Consider the following 23,627-nt stretch of genomic DNA (forward strand, 5'->3'; position numbering starts at 1 on the left):
CTCACTAGGTCAGCGCGTAGGTCACTCACTACGTCACTCACTAGGTCAGGGCCTAGGTCACTCACTAGGTCAGCGCGTAGGTCATCGTTAGGTCACTCACTAGGTTATGGCCTAGGTCACTCACTAGGTCAGGGCCTAGGTCACTCACTAGGTCAGGGCCTAGGTCACTCACTAGGTCAGCGCGTAGGTCACTCACTAGGTCAGGGCCTAGGTCACTCACTAGGTCAGCGGCTAGGTCACTCACTAGGTCAGGGCCTAGGTCACTCACTAGGTCAGCGGCTAGGTCACTCACTAGGTCAGCGGCTAGGTCACTCACTAGGTCACTCACTAGGTCAGGGCCTAGGTCACTCACTAGGTCAGCGGCTAGGTCACTCACTAGGTCAGGGCCTAGGTCACTCACTAGGTCAGGGCCTAGGTCACTCACTAGGTCAGGGCCTAGGTCACTCACTAGGTCAGCGCGTAGGTCATCGTTAGGTCACTCACTAGGTTATGGCCTAGGTCACTCACTAGGTCACGCACTAGGTCATCGTTAGGTCACTCACTAGGTCACTCACTACGTCACTCACTAGGTCAGGGCCTAGGTCACTCACTAGGTCAGCGGCTAGGTCACTCACTAGGTCAGCGCGTAGGTCACTCACTACGTCACTCACTAGGTCAGGGCCTAGGTCACTCACTAGGTCAGCGCGTAGGTCACTCACTAGGTCATCGTTAGGTCACTCACTAGGTCACGCACTAGGTCATCGTTAGGTCACTCACTAGGTCATCGTTAGGTCACTCACTAGGTCACGCACTAGGTCAGGGCCTAGGTCACTCACTAGGTCAGGGCCTAGGTCACTCACTAGGTCAGGGCCTAGGTCACTCACTAGGTCAGGGCCTAGGTCACTCACTAGGTCAGGGCCTAGGTCACTCACTAGGTCAGCGCGTAGGTCATCGTTAGGTCACTCACTAGGTTATGGCCTAGGTCACTCACTAGGTCAGCGCGTAGGTCACTCACTAGGTCATCGTTAGGTCACTCACTAGGTCAGGGCCTAGGTCACGCACTAGGTCATCGTTGGGTCACTCACTAGGTCAGGGCCTAGGTCACTCACTACGTCACTCACTAGGTCAGGGCCTAGGTCACTCACTAGGTCAGGGCCTAGGTCACTCACTAGGTCAGCGCGTAGGTCACTCACTACGTCACTCACTAGGTCAGGGCCTAGGTCACTCACTAGGTCAGCGCGTAGGTCACTCACTAGGTCAGCGCGTAGGTCACTCACTACGTCATCGTTAGGTCACTCACTAGGTCATCGTTAGGTCACTCACTAGGTTATGGCCTAGGTCACTCACTAGGTCACGCACTAGGTCATCGTTAGGTCACTCACTAGGTCAGCGGCTAGGTCACTCACTACGTCACTCACTAGGTCAGGGCCTAGGTCACTCACTAGGTTATGGCCTAGGTCACTCACTAGGTCAGGGCCTAGGTCACTCACTAGGTCAGGGCCTAGGTCACTCACTAGGTCAGCGCGTAGGTCACTCACTAGGTCAGGGCCTAGGTCACTCACTAGGTCAGCGGCTAGGTCACTCACTAGGTCACTCACTAGGTCAGCGCGTAGGTCACTCACTAGGTCACTCACTAGGTCAGGGCCTAGGTCACTCACTAGGTCAGCGGCTAGGTCACTCACTAGGTCATCGTTAGGTCACTCACTAGGTCACGCACTAGGTCATCGTTAGGTCACTCACTAGGTCAGCGGCTAGGTCACTCACTAGGTCAGGGCCTAGGTCACTCACTAGGTCACTCACTAGGTCAGGGCCTAGGTCACTCACTAGGTCAGGGCCTAGGTCACTCACTAGGTCAGCGCGTAGGTCATCGTTAGGTCACTCACTAGGTTATGGCCTAGGTCACTCACTAGGTCACGCACTAGGTCATCGTTAGGTCACTCACTAGGTCAGCGGCTAGGTCACTCACTACGTCACTCACTAGGTCAGCGCGTAGGTCACTCACTAGGTCATCGTTAGGTCACTCACTAGGTCACGCACTAGGTCATCGTTAGGTCACTCACTAGGTCATCGTTAGGTCACTCACTAGGTCACTCACTAGGTCAGCGCGTAGGTCACTCACTAGGTCAGCGGCTAGGTCACTCACTAGGTCAGGGCCTAGGTCACTCACTAGGTCAGCGGCTAGGTCACTCACTTGAACAGATTGTTCGTAAGTGCCATGGGTATACATGAGAGCACAGTGGAAGTGACACTGAAACCACCATTAACAACTAGTCGACAACACAATACGAATAACAGTAAAACACTTCAAATCACAGAACGTACAATGTACTACGTAACTGCGATAATTACTACTTTAAGTTGAGTAGCTCGTTGGGGTCGTCGTCGAAGTAATTGGCGTCGTACAGGGACATCATCTTCTTATTGTCGGAGAGCAGCGCCTTGACGTCGATGAGATGGGAGGCCTTGGTGCGGATAAGATGTGACCTGATGTGGAGTATGTCGATGCGGTACAGCATCGTGTTGGCGAAGATGAGTAATGCTGTGGACCACAGTGCGACGAGCGTGAAGATGAATGGCTCTCGGATGTTGTAGAGGAAATTGTCCATGGCAGTCATGAGTGATGCGATAGGCTTGCCGTTGACAATTTCCTTCAGCTTTGCGATAATCTGTTGACATGTGAGTGGCAACTGCGATCCCACCTCCGGCGGCGTGAACCCGTGAGTGTAGAGGAGGGGCAGCGCAACGGGACATGAGTGGAGGGATTTGCCATCGAAGCAATTATGCTTCTTTAGATCATAGTACATTTTTTCAAGTGACTCCCACAGTCTGTCCGGCAGGTACACCGTCCAGCTGAGGTAGGTGTGGGCGAAGCTCTGGGAGTACAGGGCGTAGGCCCGGTAGGTGATGGGAGACATACGTGGATGGCAGCTGTCAGGGTCACTACCGCAGCCAACCAGTGTGGACAGGGTACGGGGATGTGCATTGTCGTGGTTGTGATTGGAGACGGAGTTGAGAGACTCTGTACCTCGGACGCCACTGACAGCTTGGAGGTCGTGGCGACCAAGATGGTCCCAGTCAGGGCAGTCGAGATGCGGAGTGCGGAGTGAGTTTCCTAGTGGAGACAATGACTTTGAAGCATACCCGTGCATCTCATTCCCGAAATTGTGGAAGAACGACACAAGCTCCCCGGTGGTGCGCGGCGTCCGCCTGGTGAGGCAGTTGAGGTAGGAGCACAGTGTCAGCAAGGGGTCCTCACCGCCGCAGCTGGGAGTGAGGATAGTGGAAAGGGTGTTGCCTGTTTGTTGACTACTCGGTAAGTCTTCATCCCTAAATCCCATCCTGACGCGGCTCTTGAGGCACAGGTTGCACGGGTCGAAGAGGTGCGTCTCGAAGGTGGAGTCCCAGCCGTCGGTCAGGAACGCCTGGAGGGGGGAGTTAGAAGCAGTGATGTCACTGCCGTAGTTACAATTCTGCCAACCACCATACGTGGAGTTTCTATTACACTGCGCCTTGAGGAACTGAAACTGGTGGTGGCAGGCGTATGCGTAGTCACGCAGCTGGCAGAGGAGGGCGCAGCAATCAGGCTCGTCGGATTGGGTAGAGGACATAGGCTTCACAGCTCTTGATGACAGACTTGCTATCCAGTTAGGTGCGATGGATGTGAGCACTGAACCTGCAAACATGGCGGTAAGCTGGAGTATGTCGAAGACATCTGTGGGTCTGACTTTGGTGTGGTTGATGAATAGCGCAAGGTGTGAAGGTTCATGATGTAAGCCACTAAAGGCCTTGTTAAAACATTCTGTGAGAGTGCTATGATGCTTTGGGTGCCTAAGTCCAGCTAGCCACTGAAGCATCTCCCGTACGGTGCGCGGCGCCTCGGAGGGGAACAGCTCCGTCTCGGGGATATCGGTGGAGCCAGGAGTGGGTGTCTGGGTTGTCCAGGGAGCGAGGCATAGTGTAATGTCAGGATGTTTGATGGTTTTTTTATCGAAGTCTTCGGGTGGCTTAAGTTTTGGATCAACTACTGGTGGGAAGGTGAGATTGATGGCGGGAGTAGCTGAGTACACTGGTTCAATCGGTTTGATGTTTGGGGGAGGTGGAGGGTCGTATCCCAGGTCTATGTCATATGAAGAGTCTTGTAGCGTACGGTCGGGGACTTGGATTTGAAGATCTAAATAATTGGGATCGTCTTGTTTTCTGGGAGTGCCACGTTGTGCGTTCTCAATCAAAACTCCAGGTACTATAGGATCTAAACGCCTAGAGAACAGTGGGTCGTCTCGTTGGAAGTCGAAGGCTAAATGCGTAGGCCTAAAACCAGAGTTTGATGGATCATCCAAATTGCTAGACATTCTATCTGGAATTTCAATAGTCATTTGCGGCGTTGTGCGGTTCAGACTATGCTGAACAATGTTAGGATCGGGACGTTCTGAAATCGTTCGGCTATGTGGTGGGACATAGATATCGAGAGTGTCGACTGTGTCAGTGTATGCAGGTTTTAGTTGATGAGTAATGTGGACATCACCGCCTCTGAAAAGGTCTTTATATAACGTCTTCTGAGATATGGCTCTTACAGTTGCTTCTAGGTTATCCTGTTTTTTTCTAGCATCTTTGAATCGCTTATTAAGTTCATGTTTACTGTCAGCGAACATCTTTTCATAGGCTGGGTTATTTCTAGAAGTATCATTGATTACGCTGCCGTGGGAAGCAAATGGCTCTCGCGTCAAAAAAGGTTTATACTCTCTATTCTGTATAACGGAGCCATGCAGAGTATTTCCTTGCATATATTTTTGAAACAGCTTTTGTTCTGAGTCATCTGGCTGCGAGTCATTGGTGTCTGCGTCACTTTTCACCACTATCCCATCCAAGGGAAACGAATGTGGAAGTACACTACCTGACGTAAACATTGCATGGTCATTTGACTTTGCCAGCTGATCTTGAATGTCTTCCTGCATCATTTTCAGAAAGCGGATTTTCTGCTCTTCTTGCCATTTTGCCTTCGCTGCCACCTGTTTTTCGAATACACCGTCAGAGCCGTCGTCATAAACATGACCGTCCACTTTACTGCCAAATTTAAAATTGGGCAATACAGGCTTATTAATATCACGAACCGCATTTCCGACAAATCCTAACGGAATTTCTTCGTCTACATGCTCCATATTTGGCATAGCATATGTGTTAATTGCTGCACCGTCTAGGCCTAACACTTCGTAGTCATCAGAAGATGACACTGCTGTATTTCCATGGCTAATAATTGCTTCATGCCCATCAACGTTAAAAATGGCGGGCTTAACTTCAGCGATAGTCTTGCGGTTCTCTGCAATATCATTTCCGTCGACATAGATTATCTCCTCGTCACCACCAGACACATCGGTCCCCTCAACGTCCATATCCACCACACCCTTAATATCGACAATCATCTCGTCCTTATCAACCACTTCCTCCATAACGTCCTCTAATAGTCCCCTTTGCATAGCTTCCCTTAACCTATTTTCCTCTCGCTTCGCTTCCAAATCCCACAATTTTTTTTGCTCCTCTACTGCCTTTTGTTTTCGTTCTTTCTCACGTCGTTTGTAGGACTGATCCTCTATGGCGTCGCCGCCGAGAATAATATAATCTCCCTGCCCTCTATCCCTTCCCCTTAGTTCGTAGTAATCACGCTCATGAGCATTATGTTCACCGGTAGACTGAAGGGAGCGTCTGGAAGTGGAATGGCTGGAACGGCTTTTCGAAGTGAGGGAATCAATACGTGAATTTCGTTTTGAATGTATTTCTCGTAAATCTTTATACTCCGTTTCCAGCATTCCTTGTCTTTGAGCATCTAAAACTTTATCTTCATCTTGAAAGTTTGGTTTTTCAACACAGAATTTCATGCTGCCAAAGTTAAAAGAAGATTTACCCGGAGGACAGGCAGCAACGCTCGCCTTTGGTCCACTCCCCCCAGCTCCACCAGCGCCTGAACCTAAATCCGAGCCAGTGTATGCCGTAGTAGCATCGGTCGTAGGATCTTGCGATGTACTTTGACCGCTTCCTTGAACAGGCGCAGAAGAACCCGTCTGGCCATCCTGCCCCTGACCACCACTGGAACCAGAGGCACCAGATGACCCAGAGTCCGCACTTGGAACACTTGAAGGCTGACTTTGTACTGCCTTTGCAACTGGTGAACTAGAAGTATTTCCCACACTGTGACCATTTCCTTGGTTCTGTGCTCCCTCCACTTTCTTGCCCTGGTTCTGTGCTCCCTCCACTTTCTTGCCCTGGTTCTGTGCTCCCTCCGCTTTCTTGCCCTGGTTCTGCGCTCCCTCCGCTTTCTTGCCCTGGTTCTGCGCTCCCTCAGCTTTCTTGCCCTGGTTTGGAGTTGCGTCGCCTTTGGTGACCACAGGCTTCGCGGCCTCGGTTTTGGGCGCTTCGCTTTTGGTTTCAGGTAATTCCTCATCGGATTCTTCATTCATCAATTCTTCATCAGAATCAGGCTCAGAGTCAAGATAATACTCATCCTCATCCGCAGGCTCAGGCTCAGGCTCAATCTCAGGCCCAGGCCGAGGCTCTGGCGTAGGCTTAGGCTTCTTCTCAGGCTTCTCATCCTTGTGTCTACTCGCACACTGGTTGCCGTTCAAAATTCTCACGAGTCCGTCCAAACCGTCATTCGTTTTCTTGAGCTCATGGATTGCACCATTCCAACTGTCAAACAAATCTTTATAGGGGGTAGTCTCCACTTTATAATTGTTATGATATAATGTGAATCCGTAGCGTATGAAGTTATTTGTAAAATATGCCATAAAAGCTTCGGGATATCCCCCAGACAGGGTGTTACCTTTCCGTATGTGTTTACCACTCAGCGGATATTTTTTCGTACTGTCAAAGGGTTCGATTGACTTCAATTGTTCCATCACATCACTTAAATGTGTTTTGAACCACTTGGCCATTTTCTTGGCAATGTTTTCCGTGGAAAGATATTGAGGTTCGCGCGCATACCCGGTGAAAGAGAATCGGTTTCCGTTGAATATTTTTTCAAGGGACTTTTTTAGTTTGCTGCAATGTTGTTGTAAGTCTCGCCAAGCAATGCAATGATGCCTGGCTTGTAAATTATTTTTGAAATCGTCCTCATCCCTAACTTTTTCGAAAATCCCACAAAAGTCTTGCACCAACCGAAGAGCGTTCGCAACATTGGACATATCAGCGCCATGCTTACCAAACACCGAAGTGACGAATACATCGAGAAATACGTTGAATCCACGACCATGTTTTTCTGAAATATCTATAAGGTCAGGCATCATTTTACTACCAGGGGAATAACCACTCCTATGACCCATATTCAGCTCACGTGGCGCAAATCCTCCAGGGATTACACCGTAACCATTCGTTTGTGTTGCAATTAGATATTTATCAATCTGACTGCCATAATATACTGATCGTGCGACCAATCCAACCTGGTTTTCGGCCCATCCCCCACCACCAAGTGCTTTGAAATTAGCGTCAACTTTGTAGCGCAGGAAATATATAGCGGAAAGCAATCTGGGAATACATGCTAACAGAGCGTAGAGTACATCCCTAGGGCTTTTATTACCAAGGTAATGACCGCGAGCATTTTTGCATAATTTCGTATGAAACTTGGATACTCCGCTAAGGAATATGGAAAGTGCTCTTTCAATTTCACTTTGAGTAAAACCTTTATATCTGTTTTTAAGCAGCCTTTTCAGTCGATTGGCAACGCTGCTTTGCATACCCGTCTTGTCATCTTTCAACCAATAAAGAAATTCCATACACTCCTTAAGGGTATTGAAAGCAGGAATCGTACCTTTCGCCGCCATCGTGCCCTGTTCCAGTTACCCACTGAACCACTCTCACAAAACACCACTGCTAGCCTCCAGGACTATGTGAACTGGGAGACACTAGAGTGATCACCCACTAATCCACCCTTACAAATCACCACGTCTAGCCTCCAGGACTATGTGAACTGGGAAACACTGGAGTGATCACACCTCCAGGGTGACACCTCTTAATGCAGCACGGCAGACAACTAAGTGTGCTGAGTGAAAGGGTTATGAAGTAAGACGTAGAGTGACAACAATACGCATCATATTAAAACAATGACACACCTAAACCATCATCATAAATCCATGAACCATCACAAGAATCCTATAGACACACCACTCACCAGAGGAGGGAATGCGACAAGCCGAGGCAGCCATGCTGGAGTGAGAGCGTGGAGCATGATTGGAGAGGTGCGTTGTCAAGACAGTGTACCATACTTGAATCGTTGGGTCTTCCGTTCCGGTGTCTGGCTCGTGCTATCTCGGCGCTTGGCGTGCGTTACTGTTCAAAAGCCCGCAGATTTTCTCAGACCCGGAACGCCGCCTTGCCTCTGCGCCTCTCACGCTACATTCGCGCCGCAATCGTGGATTCCACGCTTCGATGCCGCCAGTTACACCACATCGAACGCGAATCACGCCCTGGTTCGTCCCCAGCAATATGCATGCAAACGATGTCGTTTTCTATCGCACCAATCTACAACTCATAACGCACCACGCATCCCAACGCACTGCCAACCAAAATCCAGGTAAACGATGAATCCAAGATTAAACCCCGTCCGTAGTGAAAACATAGTCAAAATTGCCTTCAAAAATGTTAGTAATTTGGTTAGTAAAACGCTGATCAACTGGTCAAATTGCAATACCATTTTTTGACGGTCCGTCAACGTTTCGTATACAGCAAAAATTATCTCAATAGAAATTTTTTAGTCCATTCCTAGACTTTACAATTTGCGTTTTTATTTTAATTTAAGGTGTCAGGCTAAGTGCGTAGTTTCGACTATTTTTTGTTTATTTTTTTATTTGCACCTGTCCACATAGTTACCTAAATCTCAAAAGATGTTTTATAAATATATTAAGGGAGTTGGAATCTTCTGTGATTTTGGGGGAAACTTTGAGAAACGTGTTTTCTCGGGTTTATCACAGAAAGGAAATTTTTCCGATGTCACTGGGGGGTGTATTGAAGGCCAAAAGTGCGGAATTAAAGCGGCAACATCGCGAGGCGAAAGGCGGCCACACAGGCGCGCTGGATAGACGAACAAGGTACCAATGGAGAGCTCACAAGAAGTGCAGCTGAGCAGTCAAATCGATGAGGACGGAGACCTCATGGTTATTGACGTGGACGTCCCCGATGGGATGGACATCGATGCTCCGCTTGCCACCGTGGGGCGCCGAGAGTGTCGGCAACCCGAAAGGCGGCATGAATCCAGAAAACCGGTACAAAGCGGTGTTCAGGGCCCTAAAGGTAAACCCACAAATTCGAAGGGGGCCGGCCGTGGCGGCGAAAGCCGGCCAATCCCGCAGGCAAGCCGGAAACGACACCAGCCCGGAACCACTCCGGCTGTGAAGGGCGCTGGAAACAAAGCGCGGAACGGCGGTCCCCAGGGCCAAAAGGGTAACAACCGGAAGGCCAAAAAGACAGGAAACACGGCTCAAACGCCGCCTGTCGTGGTTTGCAACGCCGGGCCGAGTTCCTCGGAACGCGCACCCGTGTGTGTGCAGACACTGTCTACCCTGCAGCCACCGGCAGGGGAGGTTGTCGGAAACGGTGGCTGCCGCTCTCCGACCGTGTATTCCATATCGTCGGATGACTTTATGGACGTGGACGAAGAGGAACCTGAGCAAGTCGGGCCTGTGAGAGAATCAAACAACAGTATAGCACCGGGCACCGCCAGTGAGGTGGCGCTCACTGAGACGGCTGCGTTGCCGAGGGCACCCGAAGGGCACGCCCCGCAGGCTGAACGGGCCGGGAACACGCCACAAATGCCGCCGAACTACGCTAGGCTGAATGCCAAGTTACAGTTCCTGCACTGTGTCATGCGTCAGATCGATGGACCATGGTGTCATTGGGTACCGGACGTCTACAAGGCAGTAGTGACGAAGTATCAGAGGATGCCACGAGGAGGATGGAAAGTCCTCGCGGAATATGCCAACGAGCATTTCGAATTCCACAAGACCCACAAGGAGGTGGAGCAGATGGCAAGACAGGTAGTCGCCAAAGCAGCGCGGAGCCAACCGACGGACGTTGGAGAAATAGCATCGCTGCACGACGTCGACTCATACAACGCCCTGCAGGAGGATTTCGACCGGATCATGGCACAGAGGTTGAGGGAGCCTGGTGTGATTAGGACAGTAAAGAACAAAAGACACACCATGGACTCCCTCGACTTCACGGCGATAAGGTCGCTGGATCTAGTGGTCCACAACTACGTGAAGCACAACCCAGTCACTGACATGGGGATGCTAGCCGTCTTGTATCAGACGGCACAGGACTGCTACGACAAGTACAGCGCAAAACCATCGTCGTCCTCGGGAAAGAAGGAGGCAGCTGAGAGGAGGATCAAGGAGCTGGAGGAGATAGGAGCATTACTTCTGAAATACAAGCAGAAGGTCCCCCTGGAGAAGGAGGATAGGAAACGCGTTTATCGCCAAATGGACAAGTACAACATGATCGCGGACAAGCCGCAGGAACTGTCATACGTGATCAGCAGGACTCAAGAGGAGCTCCAAAAGGAGCAGGACAAACTCAAGAACGCCAAGTTCAAGAAGGAGTTGTACAACGACAACCGCATGTTCGAGCTCTACACGGGACACTTCTACAGGACACTGGAGAACAAGCAGGACGCGGACGAGTCGGCGATAAACGAGGGGATGATGATAGAGTACTGGGCGCAAATGTGGGTGAAGCCAAACGCACCGCACAACGGTGAAGGATATCTGGTCGAAAGACCACCGGCAGAGAACAAGGCAGGCTTTCCCACATACGAGGAATTCGTCACGATCGTCAAGAAATTGCGAGACTGGAAGTCGCCCGGTGCGGATGGGATCTACAACTACTACATTAAATGGCTCACGTCCCTTCACAGAGTCATTTACAGGCTAGTAGAGGAGGCATGCCAGCAAGGCAAAGTGCAGGACGACTGGTTCTACTGTGGGATCACGTACCTACTACCGAAGAACAAGAAACCAAAGTCCGCCGCACAGTACAGGCCTATCACATGCATGTCCAACCTATACAAGCTAACTACCCGCTGTGCAACGGAGACGCTTAAGCGAGAAGTCGATGGCAGGGGACTACGGTCCGAGAACCAGATGGGCACGAGGAGCAACGTACAGGGTGCAAAGGAGCACGCGTTAGCGAACATCGCGCTCAACGAGAAGCACAAGGGGAAGTTACTTGCAACGTGGGTCGACGTCATGAAGGCGTACGACTCAATCGACCACGCGTACCTGGCAAGGGTTATCGACAACCTTAACCTACCAGGGTGGTTATCAAACTTCATCAAGCAGACGATCAAGAGGTGGAATATAGAGATACGGTGGAACAAGAACACAATCATGCACAAGAAAGTGGAGAGGGGCATTCTCCAAGGCGACAGCCTATCGCCCCTTCTCTTCGTGCTGTGCTTGGACCCGCTGAGCAGGCACCTGACTCGCATCTTCCCCAAGGTGGAGTTAAGCGTGACCGGCGGCAGGATATTCGCCACAAACCACTTTCTCTATATTGACGACCTCAAGTTCTTCGCCCACGAGGAAAGTACGATGAGAGGAATGGGCCGAGAAGTGGAGAAGTTCTTCAACGACATAGGACTCAGGATCAACCGCGACAAGTCGGCAACCAACACGGAGGCGTGCGCCAGCATCGCCAAGCAGATGGAAGGCCCGGAAACGTACAAGTACTTGGGAGTCACAGAGACTTCAAACTCACTGACAAGCGACGGAATGTTCGACATAATACTACAGGAGATATGCAGGAGAACGGAGCTACTGGCTGCGTCAAAGCTGTCGGGGAAAAACCTCTCGATGGCCATCAACCAGTACGCCCTCAGCGTCATAAACTACTACATAGGCGTGATCCCCATGGACATCACGCACATCGACAGGATTGACTTGTAGACGCGCACAAGGCTCTCGGCAAAAGATGAACAAGTAACGTGGACGAACACACAACGGCTCTACCTCCCCCGGAAAGAGATGGGGAGAGGGCTCCACAGCATGGTATTCAGAGCGGAAGCCATGCTGCTACGACTGTGGTTGACGTTTTCAGCAGACGAGGTGACGTCAACCAGGAGGGCTGCGATCATGCAGCATTTTCGCGACACATACGCGCACATATCTCATATCAAGATGCACCTGGAAGGGAGATATGGAATGGAATTCGGAGTGGAGGACACGACGGACAAGAGCCTCAGGGACCTCAGGGTGGCCCAAAACAAATGGCTGTACAACAGAATGCACGTAAAATCAACTCATAAGGTTCTGTATGCCAAGCGTGAGGACCCCAAGCTGGACATCGAGGCGTCGTCATTGTACCTGACGTGTGGAATACTCACCCCGGAAGAAGAAGCGAAGGTAGCAGAAGTCCAGGACAGGAATCTGCAATGGATGACTTCGTCCAACAAATGCTCAAGATGCAACAACGGCAAGAACGTGGACCACCTCGCGACGAAGTGCCCGAAACTACTACACCTTGAATATACGAAGAAGCACAACGAGGTAGCAAAACGGGTCCACTCAGTACTCGGGAGGCAAATAGGACTACCCAAGGAGAAGATAGACGCCCACAAGATCGAGAGTGAAGTGCACGGAAAATACGGATGGATCGCGTACGACAAGACGGTCAAGACTCAGAAGACTAAGGAATACAACAGGCCAGACATCATCCTGGCGGATCGGCGGAGGAACACCATAACCATCGTGGAGATAGGAATCACCAATCAAGACAACCTAGTGGATACGGAGAAGTTCAAGAAGCAGAAGTATGAAGACCTTATCGAGGACCTCAAGGCGCGACAGTTTAACCAGCAAACCAAGATCAGGGTTATCCCCTACGTTATGACGTGGGAGGGAATAGTGACAAAGGAGCACAGCAAGTACAGACGGGACCTGGGCATATCGGATCGCATGGAAGCCCACATACAAAGGGTAGTGATCCAAGAAACACATAAAATAGTGATGAGGGATATGAAGCCGAAAGAAGACTACGATTCCGTAGAAGACCCTCAAGCCCAAACTGTATGGATGCCCGCATGGATGGCACCAGTGACGTCCGGCAATGGACCGGCGTGGATCCCGCAACCGGTTTCAGCGTGAGGCGTTAGCCCCGCAAACACGAAAACCGGCCCAAGGCACGTAGCCACATAGCACACTACAAGATGAGATAACTTAAATTAATAGTGACTGCGTGACGCTAGAAGAGATTATTGGAGTCTCGGCTTGGAATCACGAAATCCATCACGTATTTGGCGGAATATCTCTCCGAGGCTTACGTTATAAATTTGGCCCATGATGTAAAGTACCAAGACAAGGAGGGCCGAGAAACCAATGAAGCCGGCGAAAGCAATTCCTAAAAATTTTAAGGCGCAACCAGTTTTGTTGTTGCAAGTGCTACCACAGAAGCATGCCATCTTCCCGAAACTCACAATACCACTAACCCTGCACAGCTATGAATCACACACCTCAATACTCTAACACCCTCAGCCAACTCGATGCACCATGACCATACCCCCACCCCTACCATGCCATCCGCCTTGTGCTGGGGCAACCGTAAATCCGGATATCCCAACGCTGACATGACATGAATATCCAATCCAGCATGCACTAATAAGACATGTCTTCACCGTGATTTATCACTACAGCGACTAACAATGTATTGTCAACGAGAAGTGCCAGGTCTCTCTAACATCTGCCTTGTTCCATCCTGCTTATTCTGATATCTGACCAGCTTACCTAAGCCGCTTGCGTGACGTTTCCGATCAGTGCAATGCAGCCACTAAGCACGCCACCATACAGCACCATGCCACTTGCTAACCTAACAAATGGCCCATCACGTCACACGGAGCACGACTCATCAGGTGACGGACTTTATTACAACCCGATAAGTTTTACTTTTCTCTTGATATGAGGTCACCCACCCCAACTAATTAACCAGAGCGATGCCATGTTAGCAGATTTCCATTAACTAAATCTTGCCGGTTAGGTGAGGCTATACTGGAGTAGAAAGATAGGCGGTGCCTTAGGCGCAGGTTTTGCATCCATTGTAAAACTTTTCGTTGCAATCGCCACTCTCTGTATTTAAGAAGCATAAGCCACAAACCTTCATTCATCATGAAAATGATGACGGCGGCGATGGCGTGGATGTAAGGGGCGGGGATTGTGATCATCTCGCTGTTCATGTGATTGTTCATCAACGCAATCATCACTCTGTCTAGACATTAGATATGAGTTGGCAGTTGGGTTATAGTAATCAGCCGCGCAGTAGATACCGCACCCTGTGGAACGGCCGGATGCGGAAGTAGATCATGACACAGACGACGATGAGGAGAATTATAAAGCATGTGACAGCGACACCTACCGTAACAGGTAGTATGGCTCTTGTTTTACAACAAGGACAGTCACAATTTGCCCCATATTCATAGTCACATTTTGGACATTCATAACGATCGCAAGCGGTGAGACGCCCTATGTAATAATCGCACGCTTTGCACGCGCCATAATTTCTACATCGTTTACAACACCATGGACAGCATATACATCTGCCATTACAGGGTGTGCCACACTTACACCCATCACTCATTTTTTTTCTTACCTCTCCCTACCCATCAACCTACGAACCATGAATCACGTACCTCAGACCCGTACACTGAGCGTCTCCCATCTGCGCCCCAACAATCGGGTGATCGCCATCCGGCGCATCGCCACTTACATCACTACTATGCAGCCATCACAACTAAAGTACTACCAACGTAGCGCATGTCGACGCTGTCCTGGCCGTGACATGCAGGTTAGCGGGTACCAGTTCCTCGGCGAACTCCATCCACCACAGGCCGACGTTACCAATGCGTACGACTGCTGTTACATATGTGTTGTAATGAGTTCCTGAGTGAGATACACGTCCTCATTAGTATGTCTCTTATGTACGCTGCTACCACCAATGCCACCTAACTACGCCGTCCATTGGCCATCACGTAGGAGAGTAGCTGTGGCATTTCCAGGTGACGTACATTGCCTACACGGCAACTAGTAACTCTACAACAACATAGTAACTCACCTGCTATGGCCATCGCCAGCTGCCTACGTTGGTGGCCAACAGCACAGCTCCACCTATCACTTACAGAGTGGTACTATGCGAAGACATGTAAAGGGTTATGCAAAACTCAGATCACCACACTGTATCATCCATTAAGTTGGCAACATGAACCAGGTTATGCCTGGCGGCAGTGACGCTTTTTTCACACCATGATGCCGCAGGTGCTGGAGTAACACAACTACTACTACAGCGCAACCTATTGCGATGTAAAATGACTACATTAATGTGATAACTATTGAACTGCAAGTTGACCAATAGCGTCCTCGTCGAAGTAGTCGACGTCTTAGAGTGATAGCATCTTCCCGCCTTTAGTGAGTAGCGCCTTGACGTCGATGAGATGGTAGGCCTTGGTGGTCAGGAGATGTGATCGGATGCAGAGGACGTCCGGGCGGTAGAGGAAAGTGTGGAGTAGGTACAGCGCCACGAGAGACCACAGTGCGATGGAGCAGTAGAAGAAAGGCATCCGTATGTGCCACATGAGTTTGACGATTTGCCGGAACAATTCAGTGAAGTGGCCAGAGTGCAGCGCCTTTCTGAGTTGTGCGTTGAGGTCTCCGCAGCGTATGCCAACGTTTTCAGTGACCAGGAGATCTGCGTTACTATACGTGAATCCGTAACGTTAGAGGGTTGGCAGTGGCCCGGCGCACTGGACGATGGAAGGGCAGTGGCAGGTATCCTTCCCACCGTGGGTGCCGGGTTTACAGGGGCATGTGGCACACCCGGACGCCGTGCAGTCGATGTTATCCAGCGCGTGGAGTAAGTCACATAGCAACTCCCAGAATCGCCATGCCAGGTACATTATCCACGTGATGTGTAGCCCGGCGTGCTTCTGCGGGTAGGTGTGATGGGCGTGGAGTCCTAGGGGTTGGAGGTAGGGAGCGCATCCACGGGGTGACTTGCAAGTGGAGTCGTGGAAGAGGGTGGACAACGCATTGTGGTTTTTGTGGCCATGGCCGGAGAGTGATGCGATGGCACTAGTGAGCTGGTGATTTTCATAACTGCCATGGAGCAGTGTCCACAGTGGGAAGAGGCTGTCGATGCCGTCAGTGTTGAGGTGCGATATGAAATTGGAGGCATCGGTGTACGTGCCGCCACGGTGCTCAACACGGTCATGAGAGTCCCACTTCCGAAGCAGCTGAGCATACAATGCAAACACGTCGGCGAGTGATGACGGTGCAGCGGGACACGACAAGAACAGAGTCCAACAGAGCACGAACAGGCATGAATCGGAGTCACGGCACATATCGCCGAGGCGCTTGGCGAGATCTAACCCGGTGCCACTTATGGAGGCAGCAAAGCCAAGGTCCCAGAAGCCGAGCGGAGTGAGGCACTGCTGGCCGAGTTGGTTGGAGGTGCAGTTGGCACATTCGATGACCATGTCAGCAGCGGTAAGGGTATGCGGCAGAAGTCCGTGGCAGCAGTCACAGAGGAACGACTGGAGCGGCGAGGTGGGCGGGCAGCCGTGAATGGTGGTGGTGGAGGAAGTGGTAGTTGTAGTAGTTGCAGCAGTAGTAGTACTGATAGTACTAGAGTAAGTGCCGATTTGTTTACACTGCCAGTGGTGTGACTGCACCTGCCGGCCGTACGCGCACTCCCGCCACCCCTTGACCCGGGCGGTGCTGCGGCAGCACTGGGAGTACAGGAAGTAGAGCACTCTACTAAGACGGCATGCTATCTCACGTAGCATATCAAGCAGCGCATCTGGTTCATAGGGGTAGTGGAGCTTGGCACGGTTGTTGGAGGAGTCCGCCGAATACGGGTAGGCGGCGAAGTCGATGCCGTGGCCGTTGCCCTGGATGGCGGTGAGCAGTGCGGTGGAGTGTGAACATGTTGTTGCGATGGTATATGGTAGCTCATCAATGCACTTGGCCATGACAGAATCGTCCCTGTTGGGTGTGTCGCTGTCGTGGCATCGGCGGTCGAGCAGAGCCTTGCAGTGGCCTGGCAGCTTGTTCGCCACCTGTGTATACTGCAGCCCGGAGAGCCACGACAGCATGTCCCTGACCGTGCAGGGGTATCGTGGCTCAGGGGGAGCAGGGATGTGGCAGACCTGGAAGTATTGACATAAGAGGTTGTGGAGCAGCGACATGATGGTGACCAAGTTGATTCCATTTTCCAATGGCTCACCGTCAATCATCATCTCGATAGCCACACCCTCAATTGGAGTTGCAAGTAACTCGTATATCCCACCGCCAGTAAACATGTTGTTCAACTCGCCGTCTTGCCCACTGTCGGAACTAGACACCCTGTACCCGCACCTGGTGAGGTAGTTGCCAAGTGGGTTATCCCTCTCGTCAGCAGTGAACTTACTAATGTGAAGTGCTTTACACTCACCTTCACATTTCGTCGCCAACTTGGTAAGCGCTTGGTGCGTCATAGGTATAATGCTGAGGAACACCTTAGCGTACTTGTGGGCGTGTTCCTCCCTGCACCGCTGACCGGAGTAGGTGGAGATGTAAGTGTTGCCGAGCTCACCGGTGAATTTGGAGAGACCAATAGAGACAGTGTCGAGCAGCGGAGTGGACGGGTGCTTGAAGTAGAAGGGTGCCATATTACTCAGCGCCTTGCTCAGCCTCTCAACCAGCTCGGTGAGTCTGTCGGTACCTCTATCATTGTCCCTTAGGTAGGCGAGCAGCGCAGTGAGCGCGTCATAAACATCATTGAGCTTGGGCGTGTAGGGCTCTTTGGTTGGTGGCAAAGAGGGATTCTTCTCCTTGTTTTGCTCATCGTGCAGCCTGGTGATTTCCCCTGCGACATACTTCTCAATTTGCTCGAACACCTCCTGGAATGCGGATGATAATTCTGCGACGCTCTGTTCCTCACCTGTTAGATCGGAGCGCAGCGGTCGTTGCAAGTACTTCATGAACCCTTTATAGCCCACGTACCTATCCCTGTTTATCTCATGTGGCAGCAGGTTTAAATCCTCGTTGACTTTCTTGGCAAACAATTCCAACGCCTCCCTCAGCGAGTCCACGTACAGCCCACGGGCTTCCTTGGTGAGGTCCTTGATGGCGTCGTCCACCTCACAGTCGACGTGCTTCAAAAGGGCATGGACGGTGTTCTTCTCTATCTCGTCGGCTTTATCAAGGAAGTCGTCACACAACCTGATGGCTTCGGCAAGGTCGGTGAGTCGGAGGTTGGTGAGACCACCTTGTATGCCTTTGAGTTTCCCGTCAATATGCGGAATCTCAAGCTGGTTCAGATTCCAGCCAGCATAGGCACCAGCTTTTTGGATGGCTAAGCTCATCTTACCTAAATTGTCAGTGATCCCTTTGCCCTGGTCGTTCTTGAGGGACTCCATTTCACGTTTGATTTTCTTAAGGCCTTCATTGTCACTTCGACCAATGTGTTTTGTCATGAATTCCAGATTCTTGACTACGCCTCGATATTTGGGATCCTCGCTGTCCGTGCCCTGCAACTCGGTTCGGAGACTCTGAAGTTCGTCAGTTATCTCCTTCATACCTGAGCTTATTATTTCGGGTTGGTGGGATAACTGATTTTGTTGACTCTGAACATTGCGCTTAATATGGTCGAAGCCCTTGACATTTTTCCCATTCCATTGCTCACTGCCACCGAACTCCTTGTCCAGGAGATCAGTTAACATAGTGCTAACTTCATCTTGTAATTCACCTTTAAGCTTCTTAAGATCCTTTTCAATTTCTTCCTTTGCTTGTCCGATTTCTTTGAGTCTATTAGTAAAAGCATTTGCCTGCAGACTACTAATCTTTTTTTTGATTTCTTGAAGACTTCCATCGTCACTTTTAGCAAGACCAATACCAATCTTCCTTTGCAGCAGCTGTAAGTTGTGCACAATGTCATCTTCAGGAATGAGTTCATGACTCAATTTCTTTCTAACATTTCGGAGAACACTTTGGGTTTGTTGCAGTACACTCTCGGTTGCTTGTTCAATGTTTTCACTTGCCTCAGACAACTGCGTATTCTTCTCATGGAGTTCATTGTTGATTTTACTGAGACCATCTTTACTATTTTGCCACTCCTCACCACCAAGTCCTTTCGTTAACAAGTCTCCCAACCTGTTTATCAGACTATTATTAGGACTTCCAGACTCGCTTTTTAACTCTTTTCTAAGCTCTTCAAGCACAGTGGTAATGAGGTGGACGCCAGAGCCGAGTAGTGTGGGCTGGCCGGTCAACCAATTCAAGTGAAGTTGAAGTTCCTTTTCAATTAACTCATGGCCTTTTTCGTTATAGTATTTCTGCCATTTACCATTGCCAAGACCGGTACCCCTCAAATCCTTGATTGTCTCAATGACTTCATTGTTCAACAGATGGTGAAGCACTGCAAGCTTACGTCTGATTACGCCGACGGCTAGGCCGATGTCCCTGGGTTTCTCACTAAAATGCTTTGCCTGTTGCTTGCTAATCTCCGTAAGTATGCTCATGAGATTATTTTGATATTTGATTAATTTAAGTTATCTCATCTTGTAGTGTGCTATGTGGCTACGTGCCTTGGGCCGGTTTTCGTGTTTGCGGGGCTAACGCCTCACGCTGATACTGGTTGCGGGTTCCACGTCGGTCCATTGCCGGACGTCACTGGTGCCATCCATGCGGGCATCCATACAGTTTGGGCTTGAGGGTCTTCTACGGAATCGTAGTCTTCTTTCGGCTTCATATCCCTCATCACTATTTTATGTGTTTCTTGGATCACTACCCTTTGTATGTGGGCTTCCATGCGATCCGATATGCCCAGGTCCCGTCTGTACTTGCTGTGCTCCTTTGTCACTATTCCCTCCCACGTCATAACGTAGGGGATAACCCTGATCTTGGTTTGCTGGTTAAACTGTCGCGCCTTGAGGTCCTCGATAAGGTCTTCATACTTCTGCTTCTTGAACTTCTCCGTATCCACTAGGTTGTCTTGATTGGTGATTCCTATCTCCACGATGGTTATGGTGTTCCTCCGCCGATCCGCCAGGATGATGTCTGGCCTGTTGTATTCCTTAGTCTTCTGAGTCTTGACCGTCTTGTCGTACGCGATCCATCCGTATTTTCCGTGCACTTCACTCTCGATCTTGTGGGCGTCTATCTTCTCCTTGGGTAGTCCTATTTGCCTCCCGAGTACTGAGTGGACCCGTTTTGCTACCTCGTTGTGCTTCTTCGTATATTCAAGGTGTAGTAGTTTCGGGCACTTCGTCGCGAGGTGGTCCACGTTCTTGCCGTTGTTGCATCTTGAGCATTTGTTGGACGAAGTCATCCATTGCAGATTCCTGTCCTGGACTTCTGCTACCTTCGCTTCTTCTTCCGGGGTGAGTATTCCACACGTCAGGTACAATGACGACGCCTCGATGTCCAGCTTGGGGTCCTCACGCTTGGCATACAGAACCTTATGAGTTGATTTTACGTGCATTCTGTTGTACAGCCATTTGTTTTGGGCCACCCTGAGGTCCCTGAGGCTCTTGTCCGTCGTGTCCTCCACTCCGAATTCCATTCCATATCTCCCTTCCAGGTGCATCTTGATATGAGATATGTGCGCGTATGTGTCGCGAAAATGCTGCATGATCGCAGCTCTCCTGGTTGACGCCACCTCGTCTGCTGAAAACGTCAACCACAGTCGTAGCAGCATGGCTTCCGCTCTGAATACCATGCTGTGGAGCCCTCTCCCCATCTCTTTCCGGGGGAGGTAGAGCCTCTGTGTGTTCGCCCACTTCTTGTGTCCGTGCTTCGCGTTAATTATTCTCCGTACTGCCAGGTCGATCTTGTCGAAATGCGTGATGTCCATGGGGATCACGCCGATGTAGTAGTTGATGACGCTGAGGGCGTACTGGTTGATGGCCATCGAGAGGTTTTTCCCCGACAGCTTTGACGCAGCCAGTAGCTCCGTTCTCCTGCATATCTCCTGTAGTATTATGTCGAACATTCCGTCGCTTGTAAGTGAGTTTGAAGTCTCTGTGACTCCCAAGTACTTGTACGTCTCCGGGCCTTCCATCTGCTTGGCGATGCTCACGCACGCCTCCGTGTTGGTTGCCGACTTGTCGCGGTTGATCCTGAGTCCTATGTCGTTGAAGAACTTCTCCACTTCTCGGCCCATTCCTCTCATCGTACTTTCCTCGTGGGCGAAGAACTTGAGGTCGTCAATATAGAGAAAGTGGTTTGTGGCGAAGACCCTGCCGCCAGGCACGCTTAGCTCCACCTTGGGGAAGATGCGAGTCAGGTGCCTGCTCAGCGGGTCCAAGCACAGCACGAAGAGAAGGGGCGATAGGCTGTCGCCTTGGAGAATGCCCCTCTCTACTTTCTTGTGCATGATTGTGTTCTTGTTCCACCGTATCTCTATATTCCACCTCTTGGTCGTCTGCTTGATGAAGTTTGATAACCACCCTGGTAGGTTAAGGTTGTCGATAACCCTCGCCAGGTACGCGTGGTCGATTGAGTCGTACGCCTTCATGACGTCGACCCACGTTGCAAGTAACTTCCCCTTGTGCTTCTCGTTGAGCGCGATGTTAGCTAACGCGTGCTCCTTTGCACCCTGTACGTTGCTCCTCGTGCCCATCTGGTTCTCGGACCGTAGTCCCCTGCCATCGACTTCTCGCTTAAGCGTCTCCGTTGCACAACGGGTAGTTAGCTTGTATAGGTTGGACATGCACGTGATAGGCCTGTACTGTGCGGCGGACTTTGGTTTCTTGTTCTTCGGTAGTAGGTACGTGATCCCACAGTAGAACCAGTCGTCCTGCACTTTGCCTTGCTGGCATGCCTCCTCTACTAGCCTATAAATGACTCTGTGAAGGGACGTGAGCCATTTAATGTAGTAGTTGTAGATCCCATCCGCACCGGGCGACTTCCAGTCTCGCAATTTCTTGACGATCGTGACGAATTCCTCGTATGTGGGAAAGCCTGCCATGTTCTCTGCCGGTGGTCTTTCGACCAGGTATCCTTCACCGTTGTGCGGTGCGTTTGGCTTCACCCACATTTGCGCCCAGTACTCTATCATCATCCCCTCGTTTATCGCCGACTCGTCCGCATTCTGCTGATTCTCCAGTGTCCTGTAGAAGTGTCCCGTGTAAAGCTCGAACATGCGGTTGTCGTTGTACAACTCCTTCTTGAACTTGGCGTTCTTGAGTTTGTCCTGCTCCTTTTGGAGCTCCTCTTGGGTCCTGCTGATCACGTATGACAGTTCCTGCGGCTTGTCCGCGATCATGTTGTACTTGTCCATTTGGCGATAAACGCGTTTCCTATCCTCCTTCTCCAGGGGAACCTTCTGCTTGTATTTCAGAAGTAATGCTCCTATCTCCTCCAGCTCCTTGATCCTCCTCTCAGCTGCCTCCTTCTTTCCCGAGGACGACGATGGTTTCGCGCTGTACTTGTCGTAGCAGTCCTGTGCCGTCTGATACAAGATGGCTAGCATGCCCATGTCAGTGACTGGGTTGTGCTTCACGTAGTTGTGGACCACTAGATCCAGCGACCTAATCGCCGAGAAGTCGAGGGAGTCCATGGTGTGTCTTTTGTTCTTTACTGTCCTAATAACACCAGGCTCCCTCAACCTCTGTGCCATGATCCGGTCGAAATCCTCCTGCAGGGCGTTGTATGAGTCGACGTCGTGCAGCGATGCTATTTCTCCAACGTCCGTCGGTTGGCTCCGCGCTGCTTTGGCGACTACCTGTCTTGCCATCTGCTCCACCTCCTTGTGGGTCTTGTGGAATTCGAAATGCTCGTTGGCATATTCCGCGAGGACCTTCCATCCTCCTCGTGGCATCCTCTGATACTTCGTCACTACTGCCTTGTAGACGTCCGGTACCCAATGACACCATGGTCCATCGATCTGACGCATGACACAGTGCAGGAACTGTAGCTTGGCATTTAGCCTCGCGTAATGCGGCGGCATTCGTGGCGTGTTCCCGGCCCGTTCAGCCTGCGGGGCGTGCCCTTCGGGTGCCCTCGGCAACGCAGCCGTCTCAGTGAGCGCCACCTCACTGGCGGTGCCCGGTGCTATACTGTTGTTTGATTCTCTCACAGGCCCGACTTGCTCAGGTTCCTCTTCGTCCACATCCATAAAGTCATCGGACGATATGGAATACACGGTCGGAGAGCGGCTGCCACCGTTTCCGACAGCCTCCCCTGCCGGTGGCTGCAGGGTAGACAGTGTCTGCACACACACGGGTGCGCGTTCCGCGGAACTCGGCCCGGCGTTGCAGACTGCGACAGGCGGCGTTTGAGCCGTGTTTCCTGTTTTTTTGGCCTTCCGGGTGTTACCCTTTTGGCCCTGGGGACCGCCGTTCCGCGCTTTGTTTCCAGCGCCCTGTACAGCCGGAGTGGTTCCGGGATGGTGTCGTTTCCGGCTTGCCTGCAGACTTGGCCGGCTTTCGCCGTGAAAGGTGCCACCTCACAAATAGTGGAACCAGAGTTGTGAACAATGGTAGGTGCGGGCGAGGATCGGGGAAATATTGGTTTACCAGGCAATGTGGCAGTCACATAACGCAACAGTATCAACGCGTCGATTTTGCGATATCTGGTGAGAGTAGCGGGATGTAGAATCTGCCGGCCATGGGGAATGATAATGTCGAACGATGCGGGAACCACGAT

The 23,627-nt window shown here is 51.0% G+C and overlaps 5 protein-coding genes across 5 annotated transcripts; 2 read left to right on the top strand and 3 right to left on the bottom strand.

Moving 5' to 3' along the window:
* Window positions 1-2,327: 2,327 nt before the first annotated feature.
* Window positions 2,328-7,787, bottom strand: BBBOND_0004680 (hypothetical protein, conserved; the record flags this gene model as incomplete). The annotated part of the gene is made up of 1 exon (XM_012915300.1): window positions 2,328-7,787. The coding sequence occupies one exon, from the start codon at window positions 7,785-7,787 to the stop codon at window positions 2,328-2,330; it is 5,460 nt and encodes a 1,819-aa protein (XP_012770754.1).
* A 1,269-nt stretch (window positions 7,788-9,056) lies between these two features.
* BBBOND_0004690 (hypothetical protein, conserved) lies at window positions 9,057-11,903 on the top strand (the record flags this gene model as incomplete). Its single annotated transcript, XM_012915301.1, has 1 exon — window positions 9,057-11,903. One exon carries the CDS (start codon window positions 9,057-9,059, stop codon window positions 11,901-11,903), a length of 2,847 nt encoding a protein of 948 aa, XP_012770755.1.
* Window positions 11,904-11,981: 78 nt separating this feature from the next.
* BBBOND_0004700 (hypothetical protein, conserved) lies at window positions 11,982-13,100 on the top strand (the record flags this gene model as incomplete). The annotated part of the gene is made up of 1 exon (XM_012915302.1): window positions 11,982-13,100. One exon carries the CDS (start codon window positions 11,982-11,984, stop codon window positions 13,098-13,100), a length of 1,119 nt encoding a protein of 372 aa, XP_012770756.1.
* A 2,615-nt stretch (window positions 13,101-15,715) lies between these two features.
* BBBOND_0004710 (hypothetical protein, conserved) lies at window positions 15,716-19,498 on the bottom strand (the record flags this gene model as incomplete). The annotated part of the gene is made up of 1 exon (XM_012915303.1): window positions 15,716-19,498. One exon carries the CDS (start codon window positions 19,496-19,498, stop codon window positions 15,716-15,718), a length of 3,783 nt encoding a protein of 1,260 aa, XP_012770757.1.
* A 101-nt stretch (window positions 19,499-19,599) lies between these two features.
* On the bottom strand, window positions 19,600-23,097 carry BBBOND_0004720 (hypothetical protein, conserved; the record flags this gene model as incomplete). Its single annotated transcript, XM_012915304.1, has 1 exon — window positions 19,600-23,097. The coding sequence occupies one exon, from the start codon at window positions 23,095-23,097 to the stop codon at window positions 19,600-19,602; it is 3,498 nt and encodes a 1,165-aa protein (XP_012770758.1).
* Between the last annotated feature and the right edge of the window lie 530 nt (window positions 23,098-23,627).

The sequence above is a fragment of the Babesia bigemina genome, scaffold Bbigscaff_73288 (genome assembly GCF_000981445.1).
Source record: "Babesia bigemina genome assembly Bbig001, scaffold Bbigscaff_73288".
NCBI classification, from domain to species: Eukaryota; Apicomplexa; class Aconoidasida; order Piroplasmida; family Babesiidae; genus Babesia; species Babesia bigemina.